At 46.1% G+C, this 15,964-nt stretch overlaps 1 protein-coding gene across 3 annotated transcripts in view; it reads left to right on the forward strand.

Annotated features, from left to right (window-relative positions):
• The window catches only part of cyth1a (cytohesin 1a), a 47,375-nt gene that overhangs the window by 28,638 nt on the left and 2,773 nt on the right, over positions 1-15,964 (forward strand). For 2 of the 3 annotated variants that reach the window (XM_078284581.1, XM_078284580.1), the window contains exons 2-9: positions 4,365-4,447; positions 7,015-7,079; positions 8,168-8,234; positions 8,335-8,453; positions 9,608-9,688; positions 9,982-10,094; positions 11,054-11,202; positions 11,509-11,621. In XM_078284581.1, coding sequence (XP_078140707.1) covers positions 4,365-4,447; positions 7,015-7,079; positions 8,168-8,234; positions 8,335-8,453; positions 9,608-9,688; positions 9,982-10,094; positions 11,054-11,202; positions 11,509-11,621 — 790 coding nt within the window. The remainder of the gene's footprint in view (positions 1-4,364; positions 4,448-7,014; positions 7,080-8,167; positions 8,235-8,334; positions 8,454-9,607; positions 9,689-9,981; positions 10,095-11,053; positions 11,203-11,508; positions 11,622-15,964) is intronic. The other variant, XM_071924259.2, reaches the window with a different exon arrangement.

Consider the following 15,964-nt stretch of genomic DNA (forward strand, 5'->3'; position numbering starts at 1 on the left):
GTGTAGGGTTGGGGTTCGAAAGCATTTTATCAAATCTGCTTATTGAATTTGAATCCTTTCAAATCCCTTATTGCATTTCGCCATATTCTCATTTAATTGTGTCGATCAGCCATGTTGATTGGGGTTCGTTAAGAGGATTCGTTCGACACTGGGGATTAATGAATTGGGTACTTTGCTAACTTGGTACCCGGGGAACGGAACCCAACCGTACCTCTGTGTCATCAAGCATCTGCCCTGCCGCTGTGTCCCTGAGCAAGATACTGAATCCCTACCAGCTCCAGTGATGCTGCTCCCCACGTTCTGGAGGGAGGCAGCAAGCGAAAAGAGAATTTCCCTACAGGGAGCAATAAATTACCACATGAGCATTATGAAGGAAAATTATTATGTTCCTTTCCCCTATTCCTCCCTTCTGTCCTCTCTTTTGGCATGAAATCATAGTCCTCTCTTTGTTCCCAGATCTCTCTCCAGCCTCTCCTGTCTGTCTGAAACTTAATGGACCTCTCTGCCCCCCATCTAAATCAGGAATGCTGTGGGTGGTTGTGTTGTATTGTGTTGTGTTGTGTTGTGTTGTGTTGTGTTGTGCTGTGTTGTGTTGTGTTGTGTTGTGCTGTGTTGTGTTGTGTTCTGCTGTGTTGTGTTGTGTTCTGCTGTGTTGTGTTGTGTTGTGCTGTGTTGTGTTGTGTTCTGCTGTGTTGTGTTGTGTTCTGCTGTGTTGTGTTGTGTTGTGCTGTGTTGTGTTGTGTTCTGCTGTGTTCTGCTGTGTTCTGCTGTGTTGTGTTGTGTTCTGCTGTGTTGTGTTGTGTTGTGCTGTGTTGTGTTGTGTTCTGCTGTGTTCTGCTGTGTTCTGCTGTGTTGTGTTGTGTTCTGCTGTGTTGTGTTGTGTTGTGCTGTGTTGTGTTGTGTTGTGTTGTGCTGTGTTCTGCTGTGTTCTGCTGTGTTCTGCTGTGTTGTGTTGTGTTCTGCTGTGGGCCGTGGCTTCCTTCACCGTCCGCCAGCCACCCGGTATGACATCACGTCTTCAGAATGAGGAATGGACTTCCTGCTTTAAGCTTGTCCTCCCTGTCGCTCTTGTTTGCGCTGTTAAACACGCGGCCCCGCTCTGGGTTTACTCAGCGTGACATTAACTTGTCCAATCGATCGGGAGACAAGGCCATTAAATGCAAGAAGGCCCACGCAATCTCAGGCCTATCAGCGCTCGCAGTGTGTGTGTGTGCGTGCGTGCCTTCTTGTGCGTCCGGGTGTGTATCTTAAGTCCACGTCTTCCCCGACATAGAGACGCTCTCGAGGGAACTGTCTGTCTAAATAAAAAAAGGTCAGGCTACTATTTATTTTGCCGTCCGTCTTCGCTCTCCGCGCCCCAGCCTGTCAGCCTCCTCTTCCGCAAGTGAGGATGGTTGTGCGGAGCCAGTGGTTTCCATGGATACCCAGAACATTTGGGACTGGTGCGGCTGGTTTGCCGGTGATACTGTGGAGCAGAACGCAAGGCTGGGAGGTGCGATGTGTGAAAGGTCAAGCTTGAATGGACTGCCATGCTCTGCTCAGCTGGCTGAGAGAAAGACAGCAAGACAAGATCGCTTTGTTTTGGAGCTTTCCTCAGTCCCCCTCAAGGCCCCACTGTAAGGTTCTTGTTTTGCAGCTCTGTCCTTTGTCCATCATCCCCATGTTAAATATTAGCAGACATTCCAATGAATGTTATGGGTATTTCGCCGCAAGATATTTAGTTTGACATGCCTTCTATTATTAAAATGAATAGTTTCAATTATGCAGCATGATTTCGTTATTTGTTTTTTTTCTATCTGTTGAATTATGCATAGCCAGATTACACATACATTTAAGCTTTTACATTTGCATTAATTGTGCTGTGTGGGAAGATTAAAAGAAGGATGTCGCAAATTATGAAGCTTTGTGTGTGTGTGTGTGTGTGTGTGTGTATGTGTGGGAGCATGTGTGTGTGTGCTTATGTGTGTCAGAAACCACAGTAAAGCTCATACTTTTTGGGTGGCTGACCACGTCCTTGCGTTATTGATTGCTGTGCCAGATTGTTTTTTGCTTTTGTAACCTTCCTTCCACTGACCCTTTACTGCAGGTGCATTGTGTCCAATCAGAGTTCAGCCGCTCTCATTCTGGCATTTCAGTGCTGCATTTTACCCCTGCGTTTTATATTAGGTTTATGTAGAGCTAATAGTCTGAGATGAACATAGTGGATTTGTCCTTTAAGACAAGAGCGAAAAGGCGGGGGGAGGGAAAACACGGCTGGTGGATGTTTTTTTTGTTTTTTTTAGGCCATCGGTTGACCGGTATCTCAGGATAGCGTTTTGGAATGAGTAACGTAAGCCCTTGTGTTGATGTGGGTCAAGCTTCCTCTGCCCTCGGCCTCCAACGCTCTATAACCATTGGCTTGTTAACCATTTGCGGAGATCCACCAAGTCAGCCCTTGCCACGACCCCGTTTGACCTATGAACCCTGCTGCTGAGGTAATGAGAGACGGAGAGGTCACTGGAGGTGCCTACTGCCTACTGCTCTGCCACTGGGGGAGTCAGGGAGAGAGTCACTAACACTGTCAGGCTCAGGGGTCTGATTCCCACTGGGGCCACCCATGCTAAAAATGTATGCACTCATAGTCCTGTAAGACACTTTGGGTGCAAGCATCCACCAAATAGCATGTTACTTTGCAGCAGGGTGGCTTGGTGGTTAAAGTGACTGTCCCCATAGATACAGAGGTAGGCAATAGTCACTCTGTATAGACTGGAAATGAGAGGTTTCTGAAATGAGATTAAAAAAAAAAGACATCTACTCTACTCTTGAAAGTAAAGCACATTATGGTTCACAGTTAAGGCTATGAGTCATGTTAACACCCTTGCTTACCAAGTAGTTCTGAGGAGAGGATCATCTGTGGTTTCTGAAGTATTGACTGGTGAATTTTGATGAAATTTTTCCAAGAAGAAAAAGAGGAAGAGAAACAGAGAAGAGGGCCTCCAGTGCTTTGCATTTCTAGAGCTAAGATAAATGAAACGGAGAGATTTTATCAGGCTCCCCTGATACTTTGACCGCTGTTGTGATCGAAGTCCTGATACTAGGGGTGTCACTTTATGCTTAGAATGCGGGGTATGCAGGTCTGTTTGCTTGGCTTTCAGCTACACACACACACACACACACACGCACACACACCTACACACACACACACACACACACACACACACACACACACACACACAGCAGCAGCCCATCAATCAGGACACATTGCTCGCCCCTCAGTCCTTGGCACAGACAAAGCTAATAATAACAGCCTATGGTGTGAGAGACAGGCAGACTGACAGCGCTTTGAGACCTGTCACAGTTGTGCTACTCTGGCTCCGATGCTCAGCACTGCCAGGCTGACCTGAGCTCCATTTCATTTAGTTGGACAGATTACACACCAAAGTTAAGTTCTCCTCAGTGTACACCTGGCCCCTGCTGGGACCACAGGTTCAGCGTTGGCCCTCGGCACTCGTGATGAATGTAAAGCTGACAGACAAGGAGAGAATCCACGTCTGAAGCCCTGTGCAGTCTGTTTTTGAGATCGGGTCCATTGTACAGAATGCTGTTGTGAGCTGAGTACATAGACCAATTATATGATCACACAGAGTTGGCTTTGGGACCCAGGCCCTGAGCAGGCTTGGTTTACTGTTGCTCTGGTGCGGATGTTCCCCACGCTGAGTGTGTTTGTAAACACGGGGCAGGCTGCCTGATCCATTACTGATGCTACAACTCAAGGGTCAGTATCCTCCACCATCTCCGAATGGAAGGCATGCGAGAAACCCTCTCCCCTCCCCTCCCCTCCTCTCGTCTCGTCTCGTTTCGTCTCCTCTCCTCTCCTCTCTCCTCCTCTCCTCTCCTCTCCTCTCCTCTCCTCTCCTCTCCTCTCCTCTCCTCTCCTCTCCTCTCCTCTCCTCTCCTCTCCTCTCCTCTCCCCTCCCCTCCCCTCCTCTCGTCTCGTCTCGTTTCCTCTCCTCTCCTCTCCTCTCCTCTCTCCTCCTCTCCTCTCCTCTCCTCTCCTCTCCTCTCCTCTTCTCTCCTCTCCTCTCCTCTCCTCTCCTCTTCTCTCCTCTCCTCGTATCGACCTCCTGCTGCAAAACAAACATCTTTCATCCACCGACGTCTCTGCTTGCTCTCTATAGCTTAGCTCCACAGCCCTCACCTTGGGCATTCAATCACCTTGTGATATCAAGGAAAATAATGGAGTATAATGTTCTGTCTGTGCTCCAGGATATCCTCAGGGATATGCCTCGGGGGAATAGATATACAGCGCGAAGGATAAAGGTGCATTATATTTTGGGAACCTCTGTCCTAACCCTTCATCCTTTGTCTCCCCTCTCTCCCCCCAGTGCCTGACGACCTCACCCCAGAGGAGCAGCAGGAGCTGGAGAATATCCGCCGGCGCAAGCAGGAGCTGCTGGAGGACATTCAGGTAACATTGAGAGTGTGTTTGTGTGTATGTGTGTGTGTGGGCCAGGACATGGGAAGTATTGTACAAATCTTGAAACCACCACCATGGGTCAGGTAAAAAATGCATGAACTTCATGCACTGCAAAAATGTCCATCTCAACAAGTTGATTTAGTCTCATTTTCAGTCTTAAAATCTGTCAAGTGAAAAATTCTGCCTTTGGGGTGAGATGATTCCACTTTTTTGAAATGCAGTTTTACTTGTTTCAGGAATTCTCTAGAAACAAGGGTCAGTATCTTGAAACAAGGTAGAATAAGACAGATCGCTCCACTACTGTCAAGAAAATGAATGATTGATTTGCACTGGAAACAAGTATCGTACCCATTTGCAGAGTTCTTCACTTAAGAAAAATGTGCTTTTGAGACTCAATACTATATAGATTAAATAACTTTGAAATATATTTTTTTGCAGTCTTCCTGACCCACATAGCCTCTGTCTCATTGTGTGTGTGAATGTATTATAATAGCCACTCATTCCTTTGCAGCTATAGATACAGTTTTTAGGCTGCTTTAACTTTGTCTGACTATAAAAGCTTATATGTCTAATGAAAGTTGTGCGGCACTGACCCAAAGAAATGTCATATTAGGAAAAATCATATTAGTAGAACTAAGTGCTCCACCCTATAATGTGACCAGGCCTGAGATTTAGAGGCTTGAGGGGTGAGAGGGCCCTTTGTTTTTGACCTAACAGGCCCAGACACTTGGCTGACCTCCTCCGGCTTCGGCTACAACTCCTCTGCTTTTTGATTAAACATTTACCTCCTATCCAGTTTTTGCAGCCTCTGTCCAAATTCTTCTTTTCCAAAGGGTCCTTCAAACATTTCATCCCAACTGGAATGTGAGGCATTTCCTACCAAGTACTCACTTCCTTAGTGAACTGTTTATGTTTATTATTTGGCCATTTGTGTGTTATAGATGTGCTGCCTCAATGGAGACTAATACAGATTGGCCACAAGTTATCTCTTTTGGGTGTTTTATTGAATTGCGGTATTAGATAAAGCATGCAAGTATTAAAATAATACAGGCATAATATTCTGCATGCATAAAAAATAGGATTATGTTCTTATGAGGAATGTTCTCATGCAGCACGTAGAATTTCCCTCATGCACTCTCCCATTTCAAAGTGAGCCGCGATTCAAATCAGGTTGAATTTCCCTATTTGTTTGATTTTCTCTCGGTGGCCTCTAATGATACGTATGGCCCTTTCCTTGAACCTAGAGCACAATTCATTATTGTAGCTCCTTGCTCAGGTCAGTCCGTCAATCTAATAATCAGTCCTGTAGTCAAATGACAAGCGCTGCCGGTGATTTGGCTTCCAGATGTCCCGAGGGCACCTCTCAACTTCTGGTGGCCCTGACAGGCAAACATTAGAGACGTGATCCAACACCCTCCTCCTTTATGAGCCTGGGCCACCACTGCTGCCCCCAATCCCCCCCCTCCCCCCGGGCCACCGACCCTCCTCACCTCCTCTGTGTCCCTGCTCTGCACCCAACCACCCCACCCACCCCTATTCCTTCGCATAAGCACAGCCTTAGCCTTTGTTTGTGGAGGCAAGCATCTGAGGAATGTGTTGTGATTGCGGGGCCTTGAAAACACAGATGTTCCCTTTGTGGTTTGGCCCACGGTGAGTTGGTATTATGCATCAGAAATGATACACAAGCAGTGCGGTTGGATATGAATGGAGAGCCTCGGTGGTTGAATCCTTTTTTGTTTTGCTTGGACCTTTGGATCCTCCCATGGTCAATACTAGCCAGGTTGGGCCTGTATACAGGACTGCTCTGATGCTGGAGTCTATTATTCCACTCTTTGATCAAGCTGACGTCACCCTTTTCCGCCCGCTGCCCTCCTCAGCGCCCTCCCCGCGCCAGTCTGGCACCAGTGAGCCCGGCTTGATCGACTGGATCTGCCTCTAACGCCATTAATCTCTGAAACGCCACACAAAATATAATCCACTTTTACGCTCTCTCGCTCCATTTGTATTGAGGTTATCCCTGAATGTTCTCCCCCTAATCAAATTCAGAATGAGAGGATTGTTTTGGAGAGCAGAGCAGAGCAGCGCACACACACACACACACACACACACATACATCCCTGTGACTGTGTCAGTTTTTGGTTGATGAGTACTGGGGGAAGCTGGAGTATGGACAGACTGTACAGCAGTGTGTGAAGTTGCTGGGGGCCCGCTGGAGTTTTGTCCCATTCACATGACACCCGGGGCCACAGTCGACAAGTGACTCTGCTCTGTTTGTTGAGCTGCTTACTCTGATGTGTGTGTTTGTGTGATAAAAGGCCACCTGGCTCACAGACAAACACAAAGGCAAACACAATTCAGAGATGATAGCCTCTCCCTTGGCACTGTTCAATAGAGCCCTCACTTCTTTTTTTTTTTTAAACAAATACTTTGCATGTTGTTTGCGTTGTCCTACACTGTACGGCACTAGGCAAATTGGGGGATAGTCTAGATAATGAATTCATAATTTCATACACAGTATATTTTATTTTATAACACTCCTCCCTTGTCTGTGTCTCCAGCGGCTGAAGGATGAGATAGCAGAAGTGACCAGTGAGATTGAGAACCTGGGTTCCACCGAGGAGAGGTAAGAGAATGGGATCCGGGACCCCCCACACACACACACACACACAAAATCACAAATACACACACACATTCCCCTCTCTCCGTCTCTCTCTCTATCACACCATGACCATCTAAATTGGCTTGTTGTTTGCCTTCTATTAACTTAGCAAATGACACTGTCAATTATTAATGTTTAATGGCCAAGTAGGCCATACCCTCACACTACTCCCCGAAATTGGCTATGCTTTTAAGGCAGTTTAAATGTTTCATCAGTCGACCCCCCCCTCCCCAACCATGATGGGAGGCCTCATTGAATAATGCAGTGGGTGTATGGGCAGAAGCAGACAATGCAAGGTCCCGCGGGAGGGAGGGGTCTGGAGTGCTTGAGTTTGGTCTACTCAAGTGGATAGGGATCCCATCACCTCCAGAATATTCCTAAAGCACTCTCACTTGGTTCTAAAACCCATTAAGGCTTACAGTACTTTCATAGTTTCATAGTTTCCCGTGATCCATTTATTGAAGGCAATACATGATAGGTCGTCTGCGTTTCTGCTCTTAACGGTATTCGCCTTCGCAGAGCATCTGTTTAGCTGAGTGGTGGAGCTTGGCAGACAAAAGCCAAAAGAATGCTGGGTAGAGTAAATCAGTGGGAAGAAGTGGTGACCTCTCACCGGCTGGGGATGGTGACGTAACCATGGTGATGGCGGAGACTGAGGGTGCACTTTGACCCCTGAGTAACTCAAGGCCTGAGAAATGGGCCTTTCCCATATGCGTGATGTTAAGCTCTTTATCAGCGCTTTGTCATCAGTGGCCAATGGGATGAATAAGGCCACTGCCAAACAAATGGGAAATGCTAATGGAAAAGATACGTTAAGGAAATTAAGTGAACAAATTTATTGTAATGGTCTGAGTCTGGTTGAATAAGCAAGATGATGGAAAATCAATTTGATTGATTTGTATGATGTAATTTGACTGATTTGTGGGAGTCATATCCAAAGGGCAAATATCACGATGGATACACTATTTCTATATATAGTTTTGAACCTTATTATCAACTGAGGTTGTTTCTCATATCAAAAAACGCTAACAATGTACGCTCTGATGTTCCAGGAAAAATATGCAGAGGAATAAACAGGTGGCCATGGGCCGGAAGAAATTCAACATGGATCCCAAGAAGGTAAGAGTAACGATAACAAACTCTCGATTCTCTAGAAATGTGATTTCTCCCATCTGTTCTCATAAGCAGGACTTAACCTGGGGCTCTTTCTCTCTCTCAGGGGATCCAGTTCCTGATCGAGAATGACTTGCTGAAGAACACCAGCGACGACATCGCTCAGTTCCTCTACAAGGGAGAGGGCCTCAACAAGACCGCCATCGGGGATTACCTTGGAGAGAGGTCAGGATGATGACGACATGACGCATTGCTTTTCTCTCTCTCTATCTCTCCATCTCACTGTCTCCTGCTACTCTCCCGCTATTTATGTGTGTGTGTGTGTGTTTTGAGCACATGCTCAGCCATACAGTAGGTGTGCGTCCAACTATGTGGTTGATAAAGGCGTCAAACAGCGATGACCCTCTTCCAGATCGCATAGTTTCCGTATTGCTCTGTTTCCTCTCGGTCAGGCACACACCCATCCTTTCCCAAACACAGTTTATTGGTCCCACATTTAGACTACCCTCTAAAGACGATGTCCATTACTCAATAAGCCTCCATCTGTCTTTGATTTTCCTACTCATCCATAAGTAACGTGATTAAGAGACTCACAATTCTGGAATGCCGGTCTTCGGAGGCAATTACAGACCGAGTCGCGAGCAGATACCGTCTTTTTTTGATGGAACCCATAATACAGGGAACGCCCAGCAATGGCCTGCTGCATGCATTGCCCAGGGAATATAGGGCAGGCAGTGTTACAGTCGGGGTGTGGCCTGCGAGGTCAGACCAGGAAATGGAGCGCAGGCAAAAGCTCTCGATGGGCGCTCTCCGTTTGATTCTTATCAAGGTCTCTCCATGTGTTTCTGATACGGCAAGGGGGGGGGGTTGGAGCAGCATGGGAGCCTTGAGATACGATTGGTCACTTACCCACTGGGGATGGTGGCTGGGTGGATATGACCCTGACAGCGAGAGCTCCTTAGAGCCATCCCATGCTCCCACAGGGCATATCATTAACTCTGAAGGGCATAAAGGTCTGGAGTGATGTCATGATTGAGATCAGATGATGAATGAGGGGGGAGGTCTGTCCATCCACTAGTTTTGATTAGAGTATGCAGCATATCACAGACCTTTTAACCCCCTATGAGTCAGATCACATCCTGAGGTTAGATTATAATAAAGAGGCAATAAGTTTGGAACCTGTCTGAGAAGCCTTAGTCATCTTTTATTAATTGATTTTTATTGTTTTATTGTTTACTTTGATGTTTCTTGCCTTGTTTTTATATTTCAATTAAATATGATGATGATTTTATTATTACTGGGTATGCAGGATATCATTTTTTCAAAGTGTCAGTGACAATTCACTAATAAGAAAATATGCCATGCTTTGTCTCCTATAGAGATGATTTCAATATCCAAGTCCTCCATGCCTTTGTGGAGCTTCATGAATTCACAGACCTCAACCTGGTTCAGGCCCTAAGGTAAGACAAGCTGCACCATCAGGTCTACCATACACTCACTTTTCCCTTGGCTGTATCTTCATGATTACTTCCCCTTTGATGCAAACCACCTCAGCGTGATACAGAGTCCCGTTACCCCAGAGCTAGTTTTTTTTTTTCATAAGCGTCACCTCATTTGCAATTTATAGGGACACGACAATCAGTGACAGTCTCGTGCCATAACAGAATTCATTCAGCTTATTCACAGTGTTATGTAGTTGATGATTATAGTAGTTGATCTTTGGCTGACTGTGCCGAACTGTTTCCCCTGACAGACAGTTCCTGTGGAGTTTCCGGCTTCCCGGAGAAGCCCAGAAGATCGACCGCATGATGGAAGCCTTCGCCCAGCGCTACTGCCAATGCAACCCAGGCGTTTTCCAGTCCACAGGTAGGGCCGTCATGCTGGCTGTGACCCACTGCTGTCTTTATACATGTACTGCTCAAGATCACATACCGCACAACCCAGAGCGAGAACAAAAGGACTTCAAAGTTTATCGTCTGTCCTGATAAAATGATTGGTAGTACAGAAGCAGAATGTATATATGGGAATACATTTTGTTTACACTAAATCTAAACCCTTGCCGTGTCCGTTAAAACCATTGACAGTACTGAATATAGTACACATCAGTCTTTCTGAAGTACTTCGCATGTAACTTCTCCGTCGTCGTATGCAGGGTTTTTTCATATCGCACTGAGATCTAACGGCATGTGAGAGCGACTCTATTCCCACTGCTTTATTTAGCAGACACAAAGTCTGCTGAGGTGAAGTGTGTTACAGAAGCATGTCTGGCTTTTCGGCTGGGAAATAATGTCCGTGGCAGACGACTGCCTCTAACATGGATGCAGATGGATGTGAATAATGCATTGGCTTTCTCAACAGCCTAACGGGCCAGATAAAGTGCTGCTGTGTCAGCTGACCGCATTGTCTTTTAGCATACACACACGGAAGCGCACGCACACAGAAGCCCACATGCATACTTAGCTGCCCACGCACAACCTTTCACTGCCGCCCACTCTCCTCACTAACGAAGCATCGCCTATCTGTCCCTCTCCCCGCCTGACTGTGGTCCCCAAAGTGCAATCCTCTCAGCTCAGCTAATTTACATTCATATTTAAACACTACATTAAACACAGGCAACGCTCTGCGTTTTACAGTAAACAGCAGCCGACACATTGGTGATTGCCACCTCCCAAAGCTTATCTCCCTCTCTTATGGGTGTGAAAGTGTGAAAACGGTATTTACTGATGCTATACCATTGCTGGTTCCAGACTCATTGATCTTTCAAATAGCACTGGTGGGTAGAGGTGTGACCATGCTGTGTGTGTGTGTGTGTGCGTGTGTTCCAGACACCTGTTACATCCTGTCGTTCGCCATCATCATGCTGAACACCAGCCTCCACAACCCAAATGTGAAGGACAAGCCCACGGTGGAGCGCTTCATCTCCATGAACCGAGGCATCAACGACGGGGGAGACCTGCCCGAAGACCTGCTCAGGGTGGGTGGGGCTTCCAAACTCGCTCCTGTTGATTCCCCTGCTTGTGTGTGTGTGTGATCTCTCCGACGTTCCTCCCCCATTCTCTCTCCTCCCTCCATGTCTCTCCCATTCCCCCTCTCCATCCTCCTTCCCCCTTCTCAACCCTCTGTATCTACCCACTGTCATTCTCCTCGCCTTCGTAGGCCTTCTACCCTCCTCAAGTGCCCCCACCCCCACCCCCCCACCCCCCCAACTCCACTCCACCTCCAGGGGCAATCTCAAGCCTACTCTGTATTCACGGTCCAACTCTCCTCCTCCTCCTCACAGAACCTGTACGAGAGCATCAAGAATGAACCGTTCAAAATCCCAGAGGACGATGGCAACGACCTCACACACACTTTCTTCAACCCAGACAGAGAGGGCTGGCTGCTTAAACTGGGTGAGTGACACCAGAAATATGCAGGCGCAGTTACAGTGTGCATTGTTGAATGTCCAAAATGGTGGCAGGCATTCTCATCAATGTAGGTAGCTGTGCCCACAGATGCCTATCTCTTTATACCCTACAGCAGATTTTGGTGGATTATTTCAAGGTTGAAAATCAGCCTGCATAAAATAATAACCAATGTCTCTTTGAGGTCAATGACCTGTGTGTGTGTGTGTGTGTGTGTGTGTGTGTGTGTGTGTGTGTGTGTGTGTGAGAGACAGTTTATGCGCATATGTGAGAGTGTGTGAAATGCGTGTGTTAGCGTGTGTGTATAGGTGTGTACACACCCGACTCAAGACATCTGAAGACATCTCTGCCCACTCTAATGTATTATGAATGTGGCCTTGAGATCAGACCACCACATGTGGAGGTCTTTGAATTATTTAAGACTAGGCATATTCATACACTCTGACACACACACACACACACACACATACAGACACACTGACATGCGTAGCTGCACACTGTGTGTAAATCCAATGGGTGCGCATACACAAACACACACACATACAGAACATACACAGAGGTAAGACATTAACTTTTGTTTTGTCCCTTTGATCTGATTTTTGCCCCGTTGATTTCAGCATTTTGGTTTTGCAACTTTATTGAATTATGAAATAATACATTTACATTGTATATTGGAAAGTAAATACTCAATTTGTACCAGTAAGATTCTACTGCTGACTGCGTAGCGCCCAAATTTTTTTTTTACTGCTTCAGGCTGTGTATTCGGTTGTTTTCAGATCAAAAACCGCTTCCGTTTTTCTTGCCCAGAACACACTAGAAAGAAACGTCATAGGCTTCCACGAATCAACTGTGGTGGCCCAATCATGAATATTTGACAACAACAATATTTCAGAGGCATTTTTACCCCGAGACCCTGTTAATTTGTGACCCTGACATAAACACAAACAAACACACACACACACACACACACCTTGTCCCTGTATCAATAAAAGTGATCCACAGGATGTCAGTTGGTAATTCTACTGGTCGCAGTCAGTCCTCTAGAAACAGAAAAGCACAACCCTGGACTTCCCAACTCTCCATCCTCTGGTTTCCCTCTAAGATCTCTCTCTGTTTGTACAGATTCACAGTGAGTTTAACAGAAAAGCAGGAATGTGTGAACTGGACTTGAATCTTCCAGTCACTGTGAATCTTTACAACCAGTACACCAAGGAAGCACTTGATTACTCTCTCTCTCTGCAGTGACTCCAAACTGGCAGATTTGAGTGTAATAATCAGGGTGGAAGGTAAATAATTGGATATAACAGCACTGGACCCAAGTGGAGGCGATATCTAATGTAGTGCTTTACTGTAGGTGGCACAGTTATCTGCATTGAGCAGAACTCCCCCTTGTGGAGTGAAATTGAAACAGCAGATACATACCAATCAATATAAAATGCAGTCTTCCAAAATGAATTTGTCTTTGCCAAAGTTGTAAAGCAGTGCATCAAAGCCCCCTTGGAACCAGATTAGCAGGATTGTGGTGCTATAATTCCTTATCATTTAATTTGATTTTTTTGTTTTCTTTTCCTCCTCGTTTGTTTGTTTGTTCCCATGATTTTGGCTGTTGTCTTTCCTCAGGAGGTATGTACACCTGCTCTTCCCAACACTAGTCCATCTCTCAGCTCTCAGGTGCTTTTGGTGGTCCGCCATGCTTTTGTTCTCTTTCTCATTTATTTACGTTCGGCCGGGGTTTTGTTTGTAGTTTTCTTTTTTGGTTTGTTTGTTTTTTTTTGTCTCTCCATTGACTTAGTCTCATTTAAATTTAAATGTTTGTCTGTTTGGTCTGTCATCGAGCTGGTGGTTTCTCCACATGCTGCTCTTTTTATCTGTGGGCGGCCGCCGGGTGCATTTGTCACCCCACGGGCCCGGTGCCAGGTCTTTGCTTTCTGGCCACTCTACTGAGCAGTTTGACCCTCTCTCTGTATGCTGTGGTGGTCAATCTTTCTGATCTCTGTTTTTTGGAAGCTGCATTATACCTTTATTTCCACACAGCGAGCACAACAAAAGGACTTTTTGATTTGACTCTCCGGATTGATCATGCTCCTATTTTATAATTGGCTCACAAGAAATGAGCTGCTGTTGTTTGCTCTCTGATTGCGTGGAAAGGGAATAGTGCACCTTTCAAAATCATGCTGTAAGTGGATCTGAAGGGTAATGGCGTGGCTGCGGCCTGGCGTGGTGCTAGACCGGACTGGAGCGAACTGCTGTGGAGTGGCTGTGGGCCTGTGGGGAAGAGGAGTGTGTGAGAGGGAATGTGAAGGGAGTCGGGGGCTGAGATCAATTGATCCGTGCATGCATACTATAGACTTAAAGTGCACATGAGTAGTACTTTGGCCATGCATTCCTGTAATTTGTTTAAGGAATGCTAACTTAATCATCTAAAGACACCACTGGATTAGATGTAGTTTCTAAATAGTGCATCTTTCCTATCAGTATAAGTAGAAGTTTATTTATCTGTATAAAAAGTGGTAATTGGATGTGATTTATAAGGTTAGTCTAGTTTATTTGCACAGTGATAAAAACCTAGATGCAAAGTGATCACACTATAATATGGTAAGAAGAGAGGCAAATTACTAATTTGTGCTGGTGTGATAAAAAAATTCCAAGGGTCTTATAAAACCATCAACTAACGAATGTGATTTACAAGTTGACCTGCTCCCTCCTAACCTCCACTTGCCCCGCCCTCTACAATCCCCCCCCCTTCCATGGGTGATTTCCTCCACTCAGCTCCACTCCAGCCTAGCATCCTCCACACCCCTGCGAAAATCTCCCGGGACACCCCCGCCTCTCGTCCCGGACATTTCTGCAAGGGGGGTAGGCCTTCTCTCTTTCTTTGAGTGACAGGAACTGACGTGACCATCAACCGATCACAACCTCCAAACCAATCAACACTCTCCATCAGCTGTTTGATTCTGCCATAATGCGTGTGCGTCTATTTGTCTGCTTTTTGTTCCGACATGCTGAAGAGTCAAGAGATGTGGGGAGGGGGTGCAGTTCTCTGTCTCCGTCTGTTGAGTGAAGCGTGTCGATGGACAATAACACCATGTCTAAAACGTAGACTGTTTCAACTGTGTGACCTATCATGGCCTCTGTGATATGATGGGCTATCATATACAGTGCTAATGCTGTTATATGATAATGCAAGTGTGCTGTTTCTGTACTTTTATTTATTTTAAAAACTTCTATCATGGTAGATGGGTTTCTAGATGCAACTTTTTACTAACATTGGTGGTGGTGGCGTAGCTTATTCTAGACGTACCTTAGGTCATCATGCTTTAGATCTTGTTTACCAATCAGATTATGCATCATGACACGTGTTTAGAAAGCAAACCTCTTCCCGCACTTATTGAACACTGCTCCTATATTACTCTCATTGTATCCCTCCTCTCTGAAGTCACTTAACAAAGCCGAAACAGGAAATTCTAGTCTGAGATGCCCATAGTGAAGCCGAGCATAGCTCCAGGCGCTGGGCTTCCTGCCCCGCTCGGTTTGTCGGCATTTCATCCTCCCAGTGCGAGGCTGCCATCTGCTACTGTGATCGGGTTTCCCCTCAGAGGAAGTGGGGGTGACAAAGGGGGTCAGAGGTCATCCACAGATCAGCGAGCGCCGACTTAACCAGAGAGCTCCCACCGGGCGTGAAAGAGGCGTGGATTTCAGCCAGGGCCGTGAAAAGACCTCTCAGTCTCTCCTACCTTTCCAAATTTGGCCCAAGTATAGTAATTTGATTGTTTTCCACACCTAGAAGTGTCTGCTAGTGACTTCATTTGGATGGCAGTTCATTAAGTTCACTGAGTGCAAAAGCGCATAGCTCTATATCCTGGCTATCGATCCTGCCATGCCTCACTGCTCTGAGAGAGACTGTTTCTCTGAGTCAGCAACTAAGGAAAGAGACGCAGGGCAAAGTGGAGCGAGCACTCCAGACTCCAGACACATCTCGACATTTAGGTAGACGTGCTTTAACCTATAGCATCCATACATCCGCTCCATTTAGCCTTGATAGGGTTCTGCTTCTGGGATTACAGCGGTCAATACCTGTTAACAACGGTTTGTATCGTGGTGATCACTGTGATCCGAACAAACACAACAGAATTAGGCGATAAGCGACAGGAGCTGCAGATAGATGAAATGCAATAGCTTTGTCTCAGTGTTCAGTCTAGTCAGCCAATTCCTCAAGTCACCAAGGTGTAAACGAAAAGCAAAATAGGTGTAAAAGAAAGCAAAATACCCAGATAGCCAAAGGCTCTGCAGTTGTGGTGATGGCAAGCAAGCGCATGGTCTGGTGTGGTGTTG

Source organism: Centroberyx gerrardi, chromosome 7, assembly GCF_048128805.1.
Source record: "Centroberyx gerrardi isolate f3 chromosome 7, fCenGer3.hap1.cur.20231027, whole genome shotgun sequence".
Taxonomy (NCBI): Eukaryota; Metazoa; Chordata; class Actinopteri; order Beryciformes; family Berycidae; genus Centroberyx; species Centroberyx gerrardi.